At 46.3% G+C, this 13,583-nt stretch overlaps 5 protein-coding genes across 5 annotated transcripts; 2 read left to right on the top strand and 3 right to left on the bottom strand.

Annotated features, from left to right (window-relative positions):
• Positions 1-1,712: 1,712 nt before the first annotated feature.
• On the top strand, positions 1,713-4,299 carry P153DRAFT_328553 (glycosyltransferase family 2 protein; the record flags this gene model as incomplete). Its single annotated transcript, XM_033665357.1, has 7 exons — positions 1,713-2,015; positions 2,096-2,375; positions 2,431-2,915; positions 2,964-3,059; positions 3,110-3,313; positions 3,371-3,707; positions 3,761-4,299. 7 exons carry the CDS (start codon positions 1,713-1,715, stop codon positions 4,297-4,299), a joined length of 2,244 nt encoding a protein of 747 aa, XP_033528742.1.
• Positions 4,300-4,897: 598 nt separating this feature from the next.
• P153DRAFT_371754 (ariadne RING finger) lies at positions 4,898-5,908 on the bottom strand (the record flags this gene model as incomplete). The annotated part of the gene is made up of 2 exons (XM_033669337.1): positions 4,898-5,246; positions 5,295-5,908. 2 exons carry the CDS (start codon positions 5,906-5,908, stop codon positions 4,898-4,900), a joined length of 963 nt encoding a protein of 320 aa, XP_033528741.1.
• A 72-nt stretch (positions 5,909-5,980) lies between these two features.
• P153DRAFT_279412 (uncharacterized protein) lies at positions 5,981-6,313 on the bottom strand (the record flags this gene model as incomplete). The annotated part of the gene is made up of 1 exon (XM_033663016.1): positions 5,981-6,313. A coding segment is annotated over one exon (333 nt), but the record flags the coding sequence as incomplete, so codon positions are not given.
• Positions 6,314-7,396: 1,083 nt separating this feature from the next.
• Positions 7,397-9,638, top strand: P153DRAFT_362121 (uncharacterized protein). The gene is made up of 2 exons (XM_033667061.1): positions 7,397-7,899; positions 7,952-9,638. The coding sequence occupies exons 1-2, from the start codon at positions 7,629-7,631 to the stop codon at positions 9,247-9,249; spliced, it is 1,569 nt and encodes a 522-aa protein (XP_033528739.1). The 5' UTR covers positions 7,397-7,628; the 3' UTR covers positions 9,250-9,638.
• A 597-nt stretch (positions 9,639-10,235) lies between these two features.
• Positions 10,236-11,051, bottom strand: P153DRAFT_279433 (ribonuclease H-like protein; the record flags this gene model as incomplete). The annotated part of the gene is made up of 2 exons (XM_033663019.1): positions 10,236-10,644; positions 10,708-11,051. The coding sequence occupies 2 exons, from the start codon at positions 11,049-11,051 to the stop codon at positions 10,236-10,238; spliced, it is 753 nt and encodes a 250-aa protein (XP_033528738.1).
• Between the last annotated feature and the right edge of the window lie 2,532 nt (positions 11,052-13,583).

The raw sequence follows: 13,583 nt of genomic DNA, 5'->3' as shown, positions 1-13,583 counted from the left end.
CCTCGTAAGGGCACGGTCAACTATCGACCATAAGGCTGAGATAGTGGCTTGGTAATAGTAATGTGCTGGCCTAGCGTGGATCCATGGATGGAGGTTAAAATCCGATTGGAAAGACGGCAACACCCGCGCCTGTGGTGGTCTATTGATCGACAAACGTGCTTTTTCCAGTGCTCGGACACATATCCCTGAATTTCCCGACGGAACTTGAAAACAGGAAATCACGATCAACCATGCGGTCGCCCCAGAACAGGGTAGATACATAAGCGCTGTACCGGATACGAGTAATCTTGGCAAAGGGGTGTCCGATCTGCCACAGATCCAATCTAGATTATACATATTTCTACTCTGGCCCTTGTATTTTTGCTGATGCACATAGTTGCATAGGTCGCATCTAGATTCTCAACTACACAAAACGCTGTAGCGTTTCTAGACTATCGACGCCGTTGAGGCAGCACTAAAGTAACTCCGACGGTTGACGGGAGGCGCGAGTTCCCGAAGAAGCTATGCTAACACGAAGCTTAACCGCAACTAGTTCCATAGCTTATTGTTCGTCACATCCGACGCCTCAGCAAGGGTCGGAGGTGGTATCTATCTTTCTTATCTACGAACAAACTCTATCTCAAGATGCCCAGCCAATGACGCCGCTAAAATATCCCGCCATTTTGGTAAAGACCTTCACTGGCCACGTGTATCCGACAACCGCTACCTAACTTGGCACATGGTGCGAAACGACACCACCTCTGTAGTTATCGTCAAGGTACAACGTTTCAGAAGCCCTGATCAAAGGAAATCTTGCCTAGTAACTCTCTAACGACATTTACCTCCGCGATAGCGAGTAAAATTAAAACTGTTATGGTCCTCTCGAAGTCCATAGGAACCACTGTTGTCACATTTGATCGCTTCCCTGAACCTCTAACAACATTGTACTGCAACTGAACTGCATGCACGGAAGTCTAGTACGCGCGCGCAAGGATACTACAAGGCTCAGAGAGATTGACTCGATACGGTGCCTATCGTACGCGAGCCTTAGCGATTGAATGATAGTGAACTGTGCAAGCAGTGGACTGCTATACCTATAATTATCTCCTCGTAGTACTGTAACAGTACAGCCAAGCGGCTAGATGACAAGGCGGTGCATACGCCGAAGGTATGTATTGGGGGTGAGTACACAACTCCAGATAAGCATCCATGTCCAGCCCTGCCGACACGGATTTGTACGCCGACAAATTACTGTCGATCCGCATTTTCAATAGTTCGAGTACCTGCAGGATCTGTAAGGATGCTGGATCAACCTGCTTTCCTTACCGTAGCGTAGCGAAGCACCTAGCCCTAGGTGTTTGTTGAGCCAGGAAACGACCAGTCATGGTGATGTACCTTGATAGTTGCCCCCATGAACCTAGCCAGGCGCTCGGAAAACGCAACTGCCGAGCTAAATGGTACCATGAACAACGAGATATGTCAATCCCAATTGAGTAATTGTGTTTCAAACGTTGGGACATTCGATACATGAGGAAGTATCACCTACGCCACGCGGCTGAATCCATACGGCTGAGTTGGACGCTGCGGGACAGTATGGATGACGAAATCCAACTTGCCAACCTGTCAGGACCTGCCACAGACTCTCATTTAGGGAGGCTCTGCGCTCGTCGTGAAATGCCCATATCGAATTCACTTTTGTATCGCAACACAATCGCTTTTGTCCTTATCATATAATGGATTACTCAACTCAGGACGATCGTCCTCACTTCTTCCCTCCGAACCAGGAGATCCAGAGGCCCATCAGTTTCGATTCCGACTCGGATCGTTTCCAGAATGGACCCCATGGGGGATTGGCATCACCTATGCCATCCTTCCAACGTCCCATATCCTACGGCCAAAAGTCTCACAGTAGTTGCACTCACTGTGGTAATCTTACCCCCCGGTATGGCTCTACCACTGTGTATGGAACTCCTCTGAAGCAGACTCCGGCAACAAGCACTGAACAGGTGGATAAACTGCCCGGCAGCTACTCCAGGGTAAGCCTATCCCAGTGCAAATTATTTCAACAATCTATCACTGGAGACGATGAGTGAAACCTTTGCTAACACACAGACAGGCCTCAAGCTACATGCAGGGACACATGGACAAGCAACCTCCTGTCTCTACTGATCCTCTTTGCTTGGTTGAGAGAGTGCATGCATCAGACGATATTGACCACCTTCCCACATGGAAGCGTCGTATCAACAAATGCACACCACTCTTCTCTCTCGTTGCCGTTGCATCCTACTGGGTCTACTTCGTCTTCAGGATCAAGTACACTCTTGCCGCACAAGCTGTAGCCAACAGGGTTTTTGCAATGGCTTGGACTTTCATCGCAGTTGAGATGGGTGTCGCCTGTAAGTAAACACGGGAAAGCGATTTCTGATCGTTGCCAACTGACACGCTGAATAGTACCTATGCTGTGCCATCAGTTTTGGCAACTGTTCCTTATCAAGGGCCGACGACGTGAGAAACTTCGTATCGTTGGAGACACCACGCCGACGGTTGACGTATTCGTCACGTGCTGCAAGGAAGACGTGGGGATCATAACCGACACTGTTCGAGCTGCGGCCGCGGTTGACTGGCCCACCGAGTCGTTCCGCGTCATTGTTCTCGACGATGGTGCAGACGCTGAGCTTGCGGCCGCCGTCAACGACGTTTCACTACTGTATCCTAATGTTTACTACACTGCTCGCCAGAAGATCAAGGGTGTACCGCATCACTTCAAAGCTGGTAACTTGAACCACGGTTTGGAATGGGTGGCCGCACTCCCAGGAGGCGCCTCAACATACATCGCAGCTCTCGATGCAGACATGATCCCGGAACCAGAATGGCTCAGGGCTGTTCTAGCCCACTTGGTCATCGAACCTCAGCTTGCTCTGTCTTGCCCCCCTCAGGTAGGTGCACTGAATCTTGCTCAGCAAGACAACGTTAACATTTTCCAGCTGTTCTACAACGTCCCTAAGAACGACCCCTTGATGCAAAGTTTGGACTCGTTTGTCCACATTTCCGAGCCTGTCAAGGATGCGGCAGGTGTTGCTGTAAGGAAGACCCCGAATCGATCCAACGTTCATCGACTAACTGTAATCAGTGGTGCACTGGCTCAGGCTATGCTATTCGCCGCGCTGCGCTCGATGGTATTGGCGGATTCCCCACAGGCTCCCTCGCCGAGGACGTCTGCTGCTCAAGTGTTCTCCTTGGAGCTGGATGGAAGACTGCCTACGTTCACGAACCTCTCCAGTACGGTACTGTTCCTGAGTCGTTCGGTGGACATATCAAACAACGCACACGCTGGGTAAGTTTCACGTCAACGATGTAGTAATATGCATGAAGCTAATCTGTTTCTTTCTAGACAATCGGCACAGTTCAAACCTCGATGAAGCTGAACTTCTGCCTCTGGGGACCGCTGGTCACCCACATGTCTATCTTCCAACGTCTCTCTGGCTTCGTCTACACGATCTCCTCGCTGTTCACCATTTTCCTGACAGCATCGTTGCTCACGATGCCAATTGTGCTGGTCTCCGGTGGTACATTGATCGCCTACGCAAACAACGAACAGCTTCGATTGTTGCTCAGACTATGCTTTGTTGCATTGGTTGCCAACCGTCTGAATGAATGGGTCATGACTCTTCCTGCTGGTTACCGACTCGGCCAGCGTGATGCGGGCGCCATGATGTGGATGGCTCCTTGTCAGTATACCCCTACCGCACACCATGTATCCTTCACTAACCTGCAAATCCAGACCACGCTATTACGATCATCCGAGCCTTTTTCCTTCCCAAGTTCCTCGGTGGCAAGACCAGCGCGTTCTCTTCATCAGGCTCCCAACAATCCGAGCTCAACGAGCGTGACCCGATCCACCGCGCTGGCCTGTTTCGCCGCCTCCGCGTTATCATCTTCGGCTCTGGCGTGTTCATTCACCTCTTCTTCATTCTGTTCTGCATTGCTGCAGTGACAGTGTCTACTGCACACGGAATCATCATCAACAAGAGCTCCGTAGAACAGACCCTGTTGTTCATGCTTACCCATGCTTGCTGGCCACCACTGCTATGGCTGATTGCGCTCAATTCCTGCTGGGCGCCAATCCACTATGCAATCTGGCCCCCGAACATGCCCGACCGCGAGGAATTGTTGGACAGGGACCCAAAGACCGGCATTGCCTACCCCAAGGAGAGCTCCAAGAAACTGAAGTGGGAGAAGAACAACGTTTTGCACGAGATGCAGTATTTCCTCTTGACAGCGTACACCACTGTGCTCTTTGTGGGAACATTTTTCTACTAGAGAATCAACGCGACAACTTGCAAGCTTCGAGTTCGATCCAATACATAGACGTAATATTTAATAGAGGACAACTGGAATTTGGAGCCAAGTATATGGCGCAGCTCTCTATAAATTCACACTCATTGTTATTTTTGTTGCTTCGTTCATACACTTGAGTTCCAAACCTACTCAATAACCCCGGAACACGAAATGTGATTGTGATGTAGAAGAATTGCCCTTCTCGATATGTGCAGTAACACGTGAGTAGACATCTAGGTACGCCAAATAGCCGATAGCATAGTAAAGAGTTCTATCCTGCAATTACACTGGCAATCACTGGACGGCGGATAAATGGAGCAGTTGCAGCACTAGTAGACTCGATTTGGAATATATTTACAAAGTAGATAATCTACTGAGAAGCATTACAAGCCATCGTGCCGCAAGTTATTCCCTTGGTGTTGAATGACTTGAAAACCAGTCTCCGGCCAAGATCAGCTCAGCCCAAGTCTTCCCATGGTCACGACAATCACATTGTAGCCTAAGGGGCCTTGAAGAGATCAAAGACTCGCAAGCTCAGAAGAAAGTGTCGCAATTCTTGGCTACGAACAGAGCGAGGCATCTAGATGCGATTGCGACGGCATTCCTCGCAGACGTTGACATAGCACTGCCGACACTGCAAGATGTACTTGTAGTGTTGAGCATCGCACAACTCACAGCGATAGCCTCTCCTGGGCGCATTTGTTAGGCGCTGAAATCGTCGGGAATGTGTGCACTCATGGTTCTCCTGGAGGTCAGCAAACACTTGATCCACGCGCGCGCGTCGTTCAGCAGGAGGCAGATAACGCGGAGCATCTCGATCCACGACTTCTTCTGCACGTTCCTCAATGCGATTGATGTCTGCGTTGGCACATGCGCAGGTTTTCCAAGCTGCACCGCAAACGTAGCAGAACTCTGCGCGACAGCGACACCTGTGAGTATTAGAGAAAGTTTTGTGATAGTCCAGATATAGTACTCACGTTATGTGGTTGCATCCACTCCGAAGCTGCACCACTCTGTTGCAAGAATAGCAAGCTTGCCATCCCAATACGCGAGCCATCTCCCTCGTTTGACGAAGAGATTCATCATCCGGGCAATCTCCTGCATGGACTCCGTTCTTGCAAATGGAACAGGTGGTGGTGCCGCACTTAGTACAGGTCGCCCGATGCGTGCCAGGCTCAATGTTGTCGGGGATTATGAACTCGCCACATGCATGGTCGCTGCAGTAGGTCTTGTTTACTGTCGCGTGTTCTACCCTGGCCAGCTGGAATGTCGCCAGTTCCTCGGGATTCATGTGCTTGGACACCAGGGCAAGAGGTATTTCCTGTTTGCAGCATCGAGGAGGATAGAGACTCTCATCGTTCGTAGAACGCATAAAGAGATGCTTGATGCAAGCAGTGCAGTAACGATGGCTACACTTCGCAGTAATCATGTGTGCTCGTGGAAAGCGATCGGTACAAGCACTGCATTGAAACTCAGCTGAGAGCTTCTTGATGGTCTCGGCTTGACGCTCAGCAAAGCCCATCGACGGTCCGGCTTCAGACTCATCATCGGAGAATTCAATCACTGAATTGGCGGCGACAGTGCTGGCCATGGTGGACATCCAACTTGAGATCTGACCTTGAAGCTCATCACGCACCGAGCGCGGCGGGCCCTCGATCTCGGGGTCATTGTTGCTCAGTTGAACAGCATAACGGCGATCTTCGTGGGCTTGGAGATCCTGCGTCGTGATGTCACCAATGAGTACGCCATCAGTGTGAACAGCGGCACCAATGCTCTGGGCCAGTTTTTGGTCATCCAAGAAAGTCTTGTAGTCTTGGAGCTCGGCTTGGAAGCTGGCGAACGCAACCTCATAGTCAGGAGGATTGTTGACAGCGTGCTTTCCCTTGCTAGTCTGCGACAGCACTCCGAGTTCCTCAAGTTGCAGGTTCAAGGCTATGAGTTCGTCGTCGACTAGGCCCGAAGAAGGTGAGTGGAGGGATGTAGTGGAGATACTCATACTGGGTGGTTTTGCGAGAGACCTCGAGAAAGACTTCGTGGAAAATGTTCAATGAGCTTGATGAAGAAGTAGTGGTGAGAAGAAAGTTCGTTCGTGTGGGGAGTTCTGGAAGCTTTATCAGGTACGGTACAGTTGCGGGGTCGTTACTGACAATGGGACCGAATGTTCGTGGTGCGCCTTCTATCACTGAACAATCCGTCTGGGTTCCAAGATTGCTAGGCGTGTTTGTCCACATCACATGTTCGAACTCTTTTTGAAGGACCTAAAGATTGGGGCGGTCATCTAAGTGAGAATTATCGCATGAGAAGCCGTGCCGAATTCATTTAATGGGTTTGGCGATATGTTGTACGATGTCGCACATGCTTCAGGACGGCGCACGTCGTGGTTGGATGGGAACCAGTAGTATTTTCATCAATGAAACCTACTCAGGGCCTCGGGGGTCAAGCGAGATAAAATGTTGTCAATGATGGAGCCGTATTGGCAAGTACTACTGTGTGTTTGATCGATTCTCTTTCTTGTGACATCAACGACTGGATTTGGAAATTCTGGTGATAATGATAGTACGTACTTGAGAGCAATCTTTTGCGCTTGGCTGAATAGAGATCTGGTGACAGTTGACATCGAGATTTCAGACACGTGAGCTGTCCCAAGCCTCCAAATTGATGTGCAGAAAACCACGGTTGCCTTTTGCTCGTCAACGCAATTACTACACAAGTCTAAACACCACTTGAGTTAATCTCATCGAAGGCCAATATCCCCGAAATTGTAGGATACCGATGATCGCATTGAGCCTGGATGTTTTCGTGTGGCGCAATGACGCATAAGGGCAATCCAAATGCTTTGATACTAAGCACTTGAGACGTCAACCTCCAGGTCGATGCAATCGCCGTTGCGGGAGCATCGGAGTGTTGTGGAGTCTGTAGCGCATTGTGGCTGTGCACTGATCGTTGCAAATCCCCATCGTATTCATTAGTGTACCAAGCTGCGGCAAACCAATCACTGCGTTCTGCTTCACACTTGTTTCAGAAATCAAGCTTTGTAAGGGGCGTCCTGACATCACTGTTTGCAGGATCAGCCGCCTGCATTAACAACAACAAACAGGCCTTTGAAACCTGTCGGATATCAGGACAGGGACGACCTTCAATTTGCCTGCCGTTTTCGCTTGAAGAGCCTACGTTCCCCTTTCCTCTTCTCTCCCCTGCAGTCTGTCGCTCTTTTTCCACTCCCTTCCCCTTTCGCCAAACCGGGCCGCCCACGACGCGTGTACCTCTCCACATCGTCGCGAACAATACAACGGGAGCTGAAGACCACCGAGATGGCCCCGATGCATTCCTCGCAGTGCGCACTGCTGCTGTGTGCGGCTATCAGCCTCGCCAATGCCGTTGCGCTCCCTGATCCGACGGCTGTACCCGTTCGAGTCGAGGTTCGTGCACCGATTGTCACGCCTGCAGCCATATCGTTCGATGGCAGATACAGTTATATTGAGAGACGCAACATTCTCAGTGACATCGCGAGTGGCGTAGATGGCGTAGCAAAGTCGTGGGCGAGCGTCTTGGGCTCAGACTTGCCAAGCTACTTCACCGACGGTACATCCGATGCCTCCGCCGTGCTACAACGCCATACTGACTCTCACAACAGGCATTCAAGAATGGCAAGAATCACTCCCCACAGGCACGCAAGTCTTGTCAAAGCTCGGAATCAAGGACAGCGACCTTGATGCCATACCGACCTCGGTGCTCAACGTCCCCCCATATGCCAACTGGACCGACCAGGGCTGGAATGTGCGCTTCCACGGCAACGTCTACAAGCTGCCGAACATCTCGCAAAGCAAGATTGACGACCTGGCCGACGTCTTCCTCATCGGCACCAGTGTTGCAGAGCTGCCAGATGAAGAGAAGGCGAACGCGCGCAACCTTACGCGGTCCATCTTCATCGTCCAGCAAGGCAACGTGAACGTGTCCATGTCCCTCGAGCCTGCATCGACGCAGGGTGGCGATGGTGAACCGGGCGGCGGCAATGCCATCACAGCACCAGGCGGCACTCAGAACCTCACGCTTCCCTACGAGACGACCGATCTTGGCGACTTTGACGTCTTTGTTCCCATAAAGAGCAATGGCTTGCTGAATGGAAACGAGACAAACAACGTGCAGCGACTCAACGTCCACACTACTGGTACCCTGACTGGCAACGCCACTGCCTACCTTGTGCCCACCGAGGGTATCACGTTCATCTCCGACATTGACGACATTCTGCGCGTGACCAAGATCTACGATCCTAAGGAAGGTCTACTGAACAGTTTTGCTCACGACTTCGTGCCTTGGATGAACATGCCCGAGATCTACGCCAACTGGTCGCAGACTCTCCCCAACAACACACATTTCCACTACCTGACAACGACGCCCGAACAGGCGACGCGCAACTACATGGACTTCATCTACAAGACATACCCTGGCGGTTCGTTTGACACACGTCCCTTGAACTTCTCCGATATCAGCGCCACGCTGTCCATTCGCAAATTCCTCCTCACTAAGGTCTTCCAAACTTTCCCGCAGAGAAAGTTTGTCCTCATGGCCGACACGTCCAACGCCGATGTCATGGCAGCCTATCCCGAGCTCGCGCACGACTACCCAAACCAGGTGCAATGCATCTTCCTGCGCAACACATCGTCAACGGACTCGAGTGATTGGTTCCCGTACAACACCGAAGGCTTCAAGGGCTTGAACACGCGATCGTACATGTTCTTCCACGTGCCGGATGATCTGGCGGGGCTGGACATTGCCAACGGCAACTGCTTGAACTCAACCATCCCGCAGAACGTTACGTTCACGAGACAAGATGAGGTTCTAGGCATCCATGGTGCAGGCGGAAAGCTCACAGCAAGCGCCGCAATGAGCTTTGCAGTCGCATTCGCTGCTACTGTATTCTTCACGCTCTGAGATCTAAGCTCGGCTTCCCTGAGAGAGGAGTGAGGAAATACTTCGTAAGCGGCGAAGTCCACGTCAAGTGTCGAGCGCGATGGAGGACGCGGAAGGAGTCGCTACTTGAGGCATACTCGGTTGGGCGCATATGGAAGGAGCATTTGTATTCGGTGTTGGCTTGCTTTACGACTCGTATCCTTTAACTCTGCATTCAACTTTTGGTAAATAGGGGCCCTAAGCCGTTTCCTTAGTCTACTAAACTTTACTATTACCTTATGTCACTTCCACTGATAGTGCGTAAACAAGCACCAGATGACGTTAAGAACGGCAGTAAACTGTTGAAACCTATTATGCACATAGTAGACAACTTCCTATTTCGGTTGAACTTGCGAGCGGAACTCTATGCTGCAAAGTTAGATGTGGAGTTGCTCGCTAAGACTTATACCAAGGAGATTAAGAGCGAAGCCGAAACTTAGATTATCGCGATCGATTCCGAGTATCGTGCTTCTCTACGTGCCGGGACACTTCTAACAATCGTTAAACTAGGAGTTAGATGTGTCCTTTCTTGTCTACTTCAGTTAGCTTCTCCCTACTGCGCAGTTCAACCTTCCGCGTTGATTATCGCAAAAGAGTTGTGCTAGGTAACCTTGTGCTTGTAGGAAAGTATTTGCATTCCCTTGGAAAACTCTGTGACTTATAGATGGGAATAGCGAGACTCTATACCGAGCGTACTAATGGAATCTAAGAGGTAGTAACACTTCTATACGGTCTACATGCCAAATTAGTAAACTTACTTAAGTTACCAGCAGGGACTTATAGAAAACTAAAAGTGGTATAGCACTAGAGACAATTTCCAGCCCGAGCACTTGAAAGGTTAAGCTACAAGCTGGGCCTATTAACTAGAAAGATACATAACTATTACACTCATGATTTGAATGTTATCGTTTATAATATTTTTCCAATCTGCCATTACAATTGAAACTGATGTTAACTCTTATACTAGATTAGCACAATACTCCCTGGATTTCTACCCAATCCTCTTCGTCAGTAAGAGCGGTAGCTTCCTTTGCTAAACGATCTGCCACTGTGTTTAGCTTTCTCGGAATAAGCCAAAACAGTACTGCTACCCCTGCTTCACTCCATCTCTCGAGTGCTTTAACGAGCTCTTTCCAGAGGTCCTGATTCTTCACCGGCTTGTGTGTTGATGTCTGCCATCCATTTCGCTTCCATTTCTTGATCCATTCTGTAGATCCGTCAACTACGTAAGATGAGTCTGTTGCGATCACAAGGCGTTGGCATCCCTCGTTATTCCACAGCCGAAATCCGAGAGCAGCGATAACGGCACGGAGCTCGGCACGGTTACTGGTCTGAGGTACAGCTTCTCCCGTTCGGCTGCGGGACTCAAGTCGAAATCTAGAAGCGCCAAGTTCATGAAGGTTCATAGAACGAGTGGAATGCCCAGAATAGGTTTTTGACGGAATCATCGAGGGAGATGTTTCGGGACGATAGACAAAGGCACAACCTCCTCTGGCATCTTGATCTCCGTTCTCACTACAGGCCCCATCCGTGTAGATGAGAAACTCAGATAGATTCGACTGGCGGGTAAAACGCGGGGCTGGAATCGAGGACTTGGTGAATCCAGGCATAAATAGAGTTTCGGGAGTGTCGGTTGCATTTGGAGGAAGGAATCGTGTAAAATTTGATGCTGGATCAAGAGGTGGAAATCTGGATTGGTGGTTTTGGCCACCAAGAAGGAGCCCGACACCTTCCGGTAATACACCGTCGGGAACGACGAGGAACTCACGCTCAAAGGTATCCATAATTTGAGAACAGAGTAAAGAAGTGGTGTCTTTAATCGAGGAGGTGCGTGGCGCGAGTAGTGCTATCTTTAGTAAAGTTGTCCCCACTACCCCGCAAAGTCACGTGACATCATAGCATAGGGTTGTTGCACTGTGGAAAAGTAATGCGAGAGTAATACGAGAGGTATCCAGAACAACAGTCATCGAAGTCCAGAGTACAACTGTGCCCCACCCACTCGTCCATGGCAAGCAATGACATAAGCGAGCGCGCAGCTCTGTAGGGCAAACAGAGCGTGGAGGTCGGTCGTGGTCGTCTATCTGCGAAACCGACCGAATGACCCACATGTCCGCCGGGCTATTCCTATGAGGTGCCTTGAGTACTGGCGCTCTGTTCTTGCTACTCAGCGCAGGCTTCTCGCATCCCATCTAATGAGACTCAATGGTCTCCGCACATCAGAGATGCAAAGTGCAAGAAAACACGATGATGCCGCATTTACTGACTTCATCTATCAGCATTCTCTTCCGTCCGCAGCCGCTTGCTGGACCGTTTGACTAGTTCGAGCTCATTATGATTGGACGAGGGTGTAGGTGGCAGGGAGGTCGAGGCGAAGGCTATGGAATCGGATTGAACGGAGGCACTGGAGCAGCCGACGGCCTTGGTGGTCTTGAACTTCCGCTTAGGAAACTCAGTGCAGAAAGAGTAGGGTACACCTTTCAGCGAGCGCAGTCGGCTGTTTAGCGCATAATCAATATAGTTCCGCAGTAGCTCCCGCGCTTTAAGAAGTTACTTATTATTAGACAAGGTGTAATTAAAGATACTCTTTATGTAGTATATTACAGCACTAGCAGTGTTTAGCTCGCGCTAGTATAGCTAGATGTTAAGCGCCTAGAAATTATAGGTAAAAGAAATATACGCATATTTAAGCGCTGTTATAGGTTAGCTATAGGTAATATTATAGAACTTATTAAGGTAGTAGATAAATACAGCGCTATTATATGCACTCTAGTAATAAGTAGTTATATATAATACGCAGGTTACAGGCCTCTATATATATTAGGATTAGGGATTTTAGCTTAAAATCCTTATAGAATAGGTATATATATAATATATATTACTAGTATAAAATTTAAAAGTTAAGATATAAAAGTCTACTTTTAACTAGGTAAAATTTAAAAGTAGAGATATAAAAGTCTACTTTTAACCTAGTAAAATTTAAAAGTTAAAATATAAAAGTCTACTCTTAACCTAGTAAAATTTAAAAGGTAAGATACTAAAGTTTACTTTTAACTAGGTAAAATTTAAAAGGTAAGATATAGAAGTCTTTTCTTAACCTAGTAAAAGTTAAAAGTTAAAATATAAAAGTCTACTTCTAATATAGTAAAATATATAAGTTAAAAAGCAGAAGTTAAGATATAAAAGTATACCTTTAATATAGTAAAATTTAAAAGTTAAAATATAAAAGTTTACCTTTAACTTAGTAAAGTTTAAAAGTTAAAATATAAAAGTATACTCTTAGCCTAGCAAAATATATAAGTTAAAAGGTAAAAGTTAGAATATAATAGTCTCCTTTTAATTTTATAAGATTAAAGAGTTAAAATATAAAAGTAAATTAAAAAAAGTAAAATAATTTTAACCTATAATAATACTAGAAATACCTTTTCTTATACTAGAATATTTAGAATATAAGTTTAAATATAATAATAATAATAAAAGTATAGTAATAATTTAATATAAATTTATTTTACTAACTTAGTTTTAACTTATTAAACTCTAAAGTAAAAGTATTAGCTAATAAAACTATACCTATATTAAGTACTTTTTTTATTTTACTTTACTATATAATTCTCCTTTTTCTTTTTTATACCTTATACTTATTTCTAACTTACTTTCTTTGTTAGCTTATTATAACTACTACTATATACCTATAGAGGTAATTAATTTGTCTAGATTAAATAATAAATCTAGCTATAGAAATTAAGCTTCTTTACTAGAAGATAAATAAAAGTTAAAAAATATTAAACTAAAAAACTATAGTACTAGCCTAGACTCTAAATATAAAGTAAATAGTAATAGTAGCTATAAGTAAGAGCTTATAATATTTTAATAGAATTATAAGTAGCTTTTACTAATACTAGCTATATTCTAACTTTACTATAATATAAAATTTCTTTAAAGCTAAACTTTTTATAGATATCTAAATATAAAATACTTAAATTATAAAGATATACTATATAACTATAATTTAAAACCTTATAATATCTAAGTTAATTTAAAATTATTACTTTCGTTTATAGTAATAAAGAAATTATATATTACTTAAAATTACCTACTTTATTTCTAAAGTACTATATATAATTAGCTATACTTTATATAATAAACTAGCCTTTATTATCTTAAACTCTATCTAGCGTAGTAATAATATATATATAGTATAAGAGCTTATATATACTTCTTTAATAATTAACTTTAAAGATATTATTAATAAGCTATTTATTCTTAATTAGTATTATCTCTTTATAGTAGTATTCTAGTATATAAAGAAAATTCTTTTT

Source organism: Dothidotthia symphoricarpi (assembly GCF_010015815.1).
Source record: "Dothidotthia symphoricarpi CBS 119687 unplaced genomic scaffold P153scaffold_1, whole genome shotgun sequence".
NCBI classification, from domain to species: Eukaryota; Fungi; Ascomycota; class Dothideomycetes; order Pleosporales; family Dothidotthiaceae; genus Dothidotthia; species Dothidotthia symphoricarpi.
Note: the sequence above shows the minus strand (reverse complement) of the source record. Positions and strands in the feature narration are given on the sequence as shown.

What these genes read in the sequence shown, in the direction of transcription:
- P153DRAFT_362121 (XM_033667061.1), top strand. Translation starts at nt 7,629, where the DNA reads ATGGCCCCGATGCATTCCTCGCAGTGCGCACTGCTGCTGTGTGCGGCT. An exon ending in GCCAAGCTACTTCACCGACG is followed by an intron (nt 7,900 to 7,951) that starts GTACATCCGATG and finishes CTCTCACAACAG; the next exon opens with GCATTCAAGAATGGCAAGAA.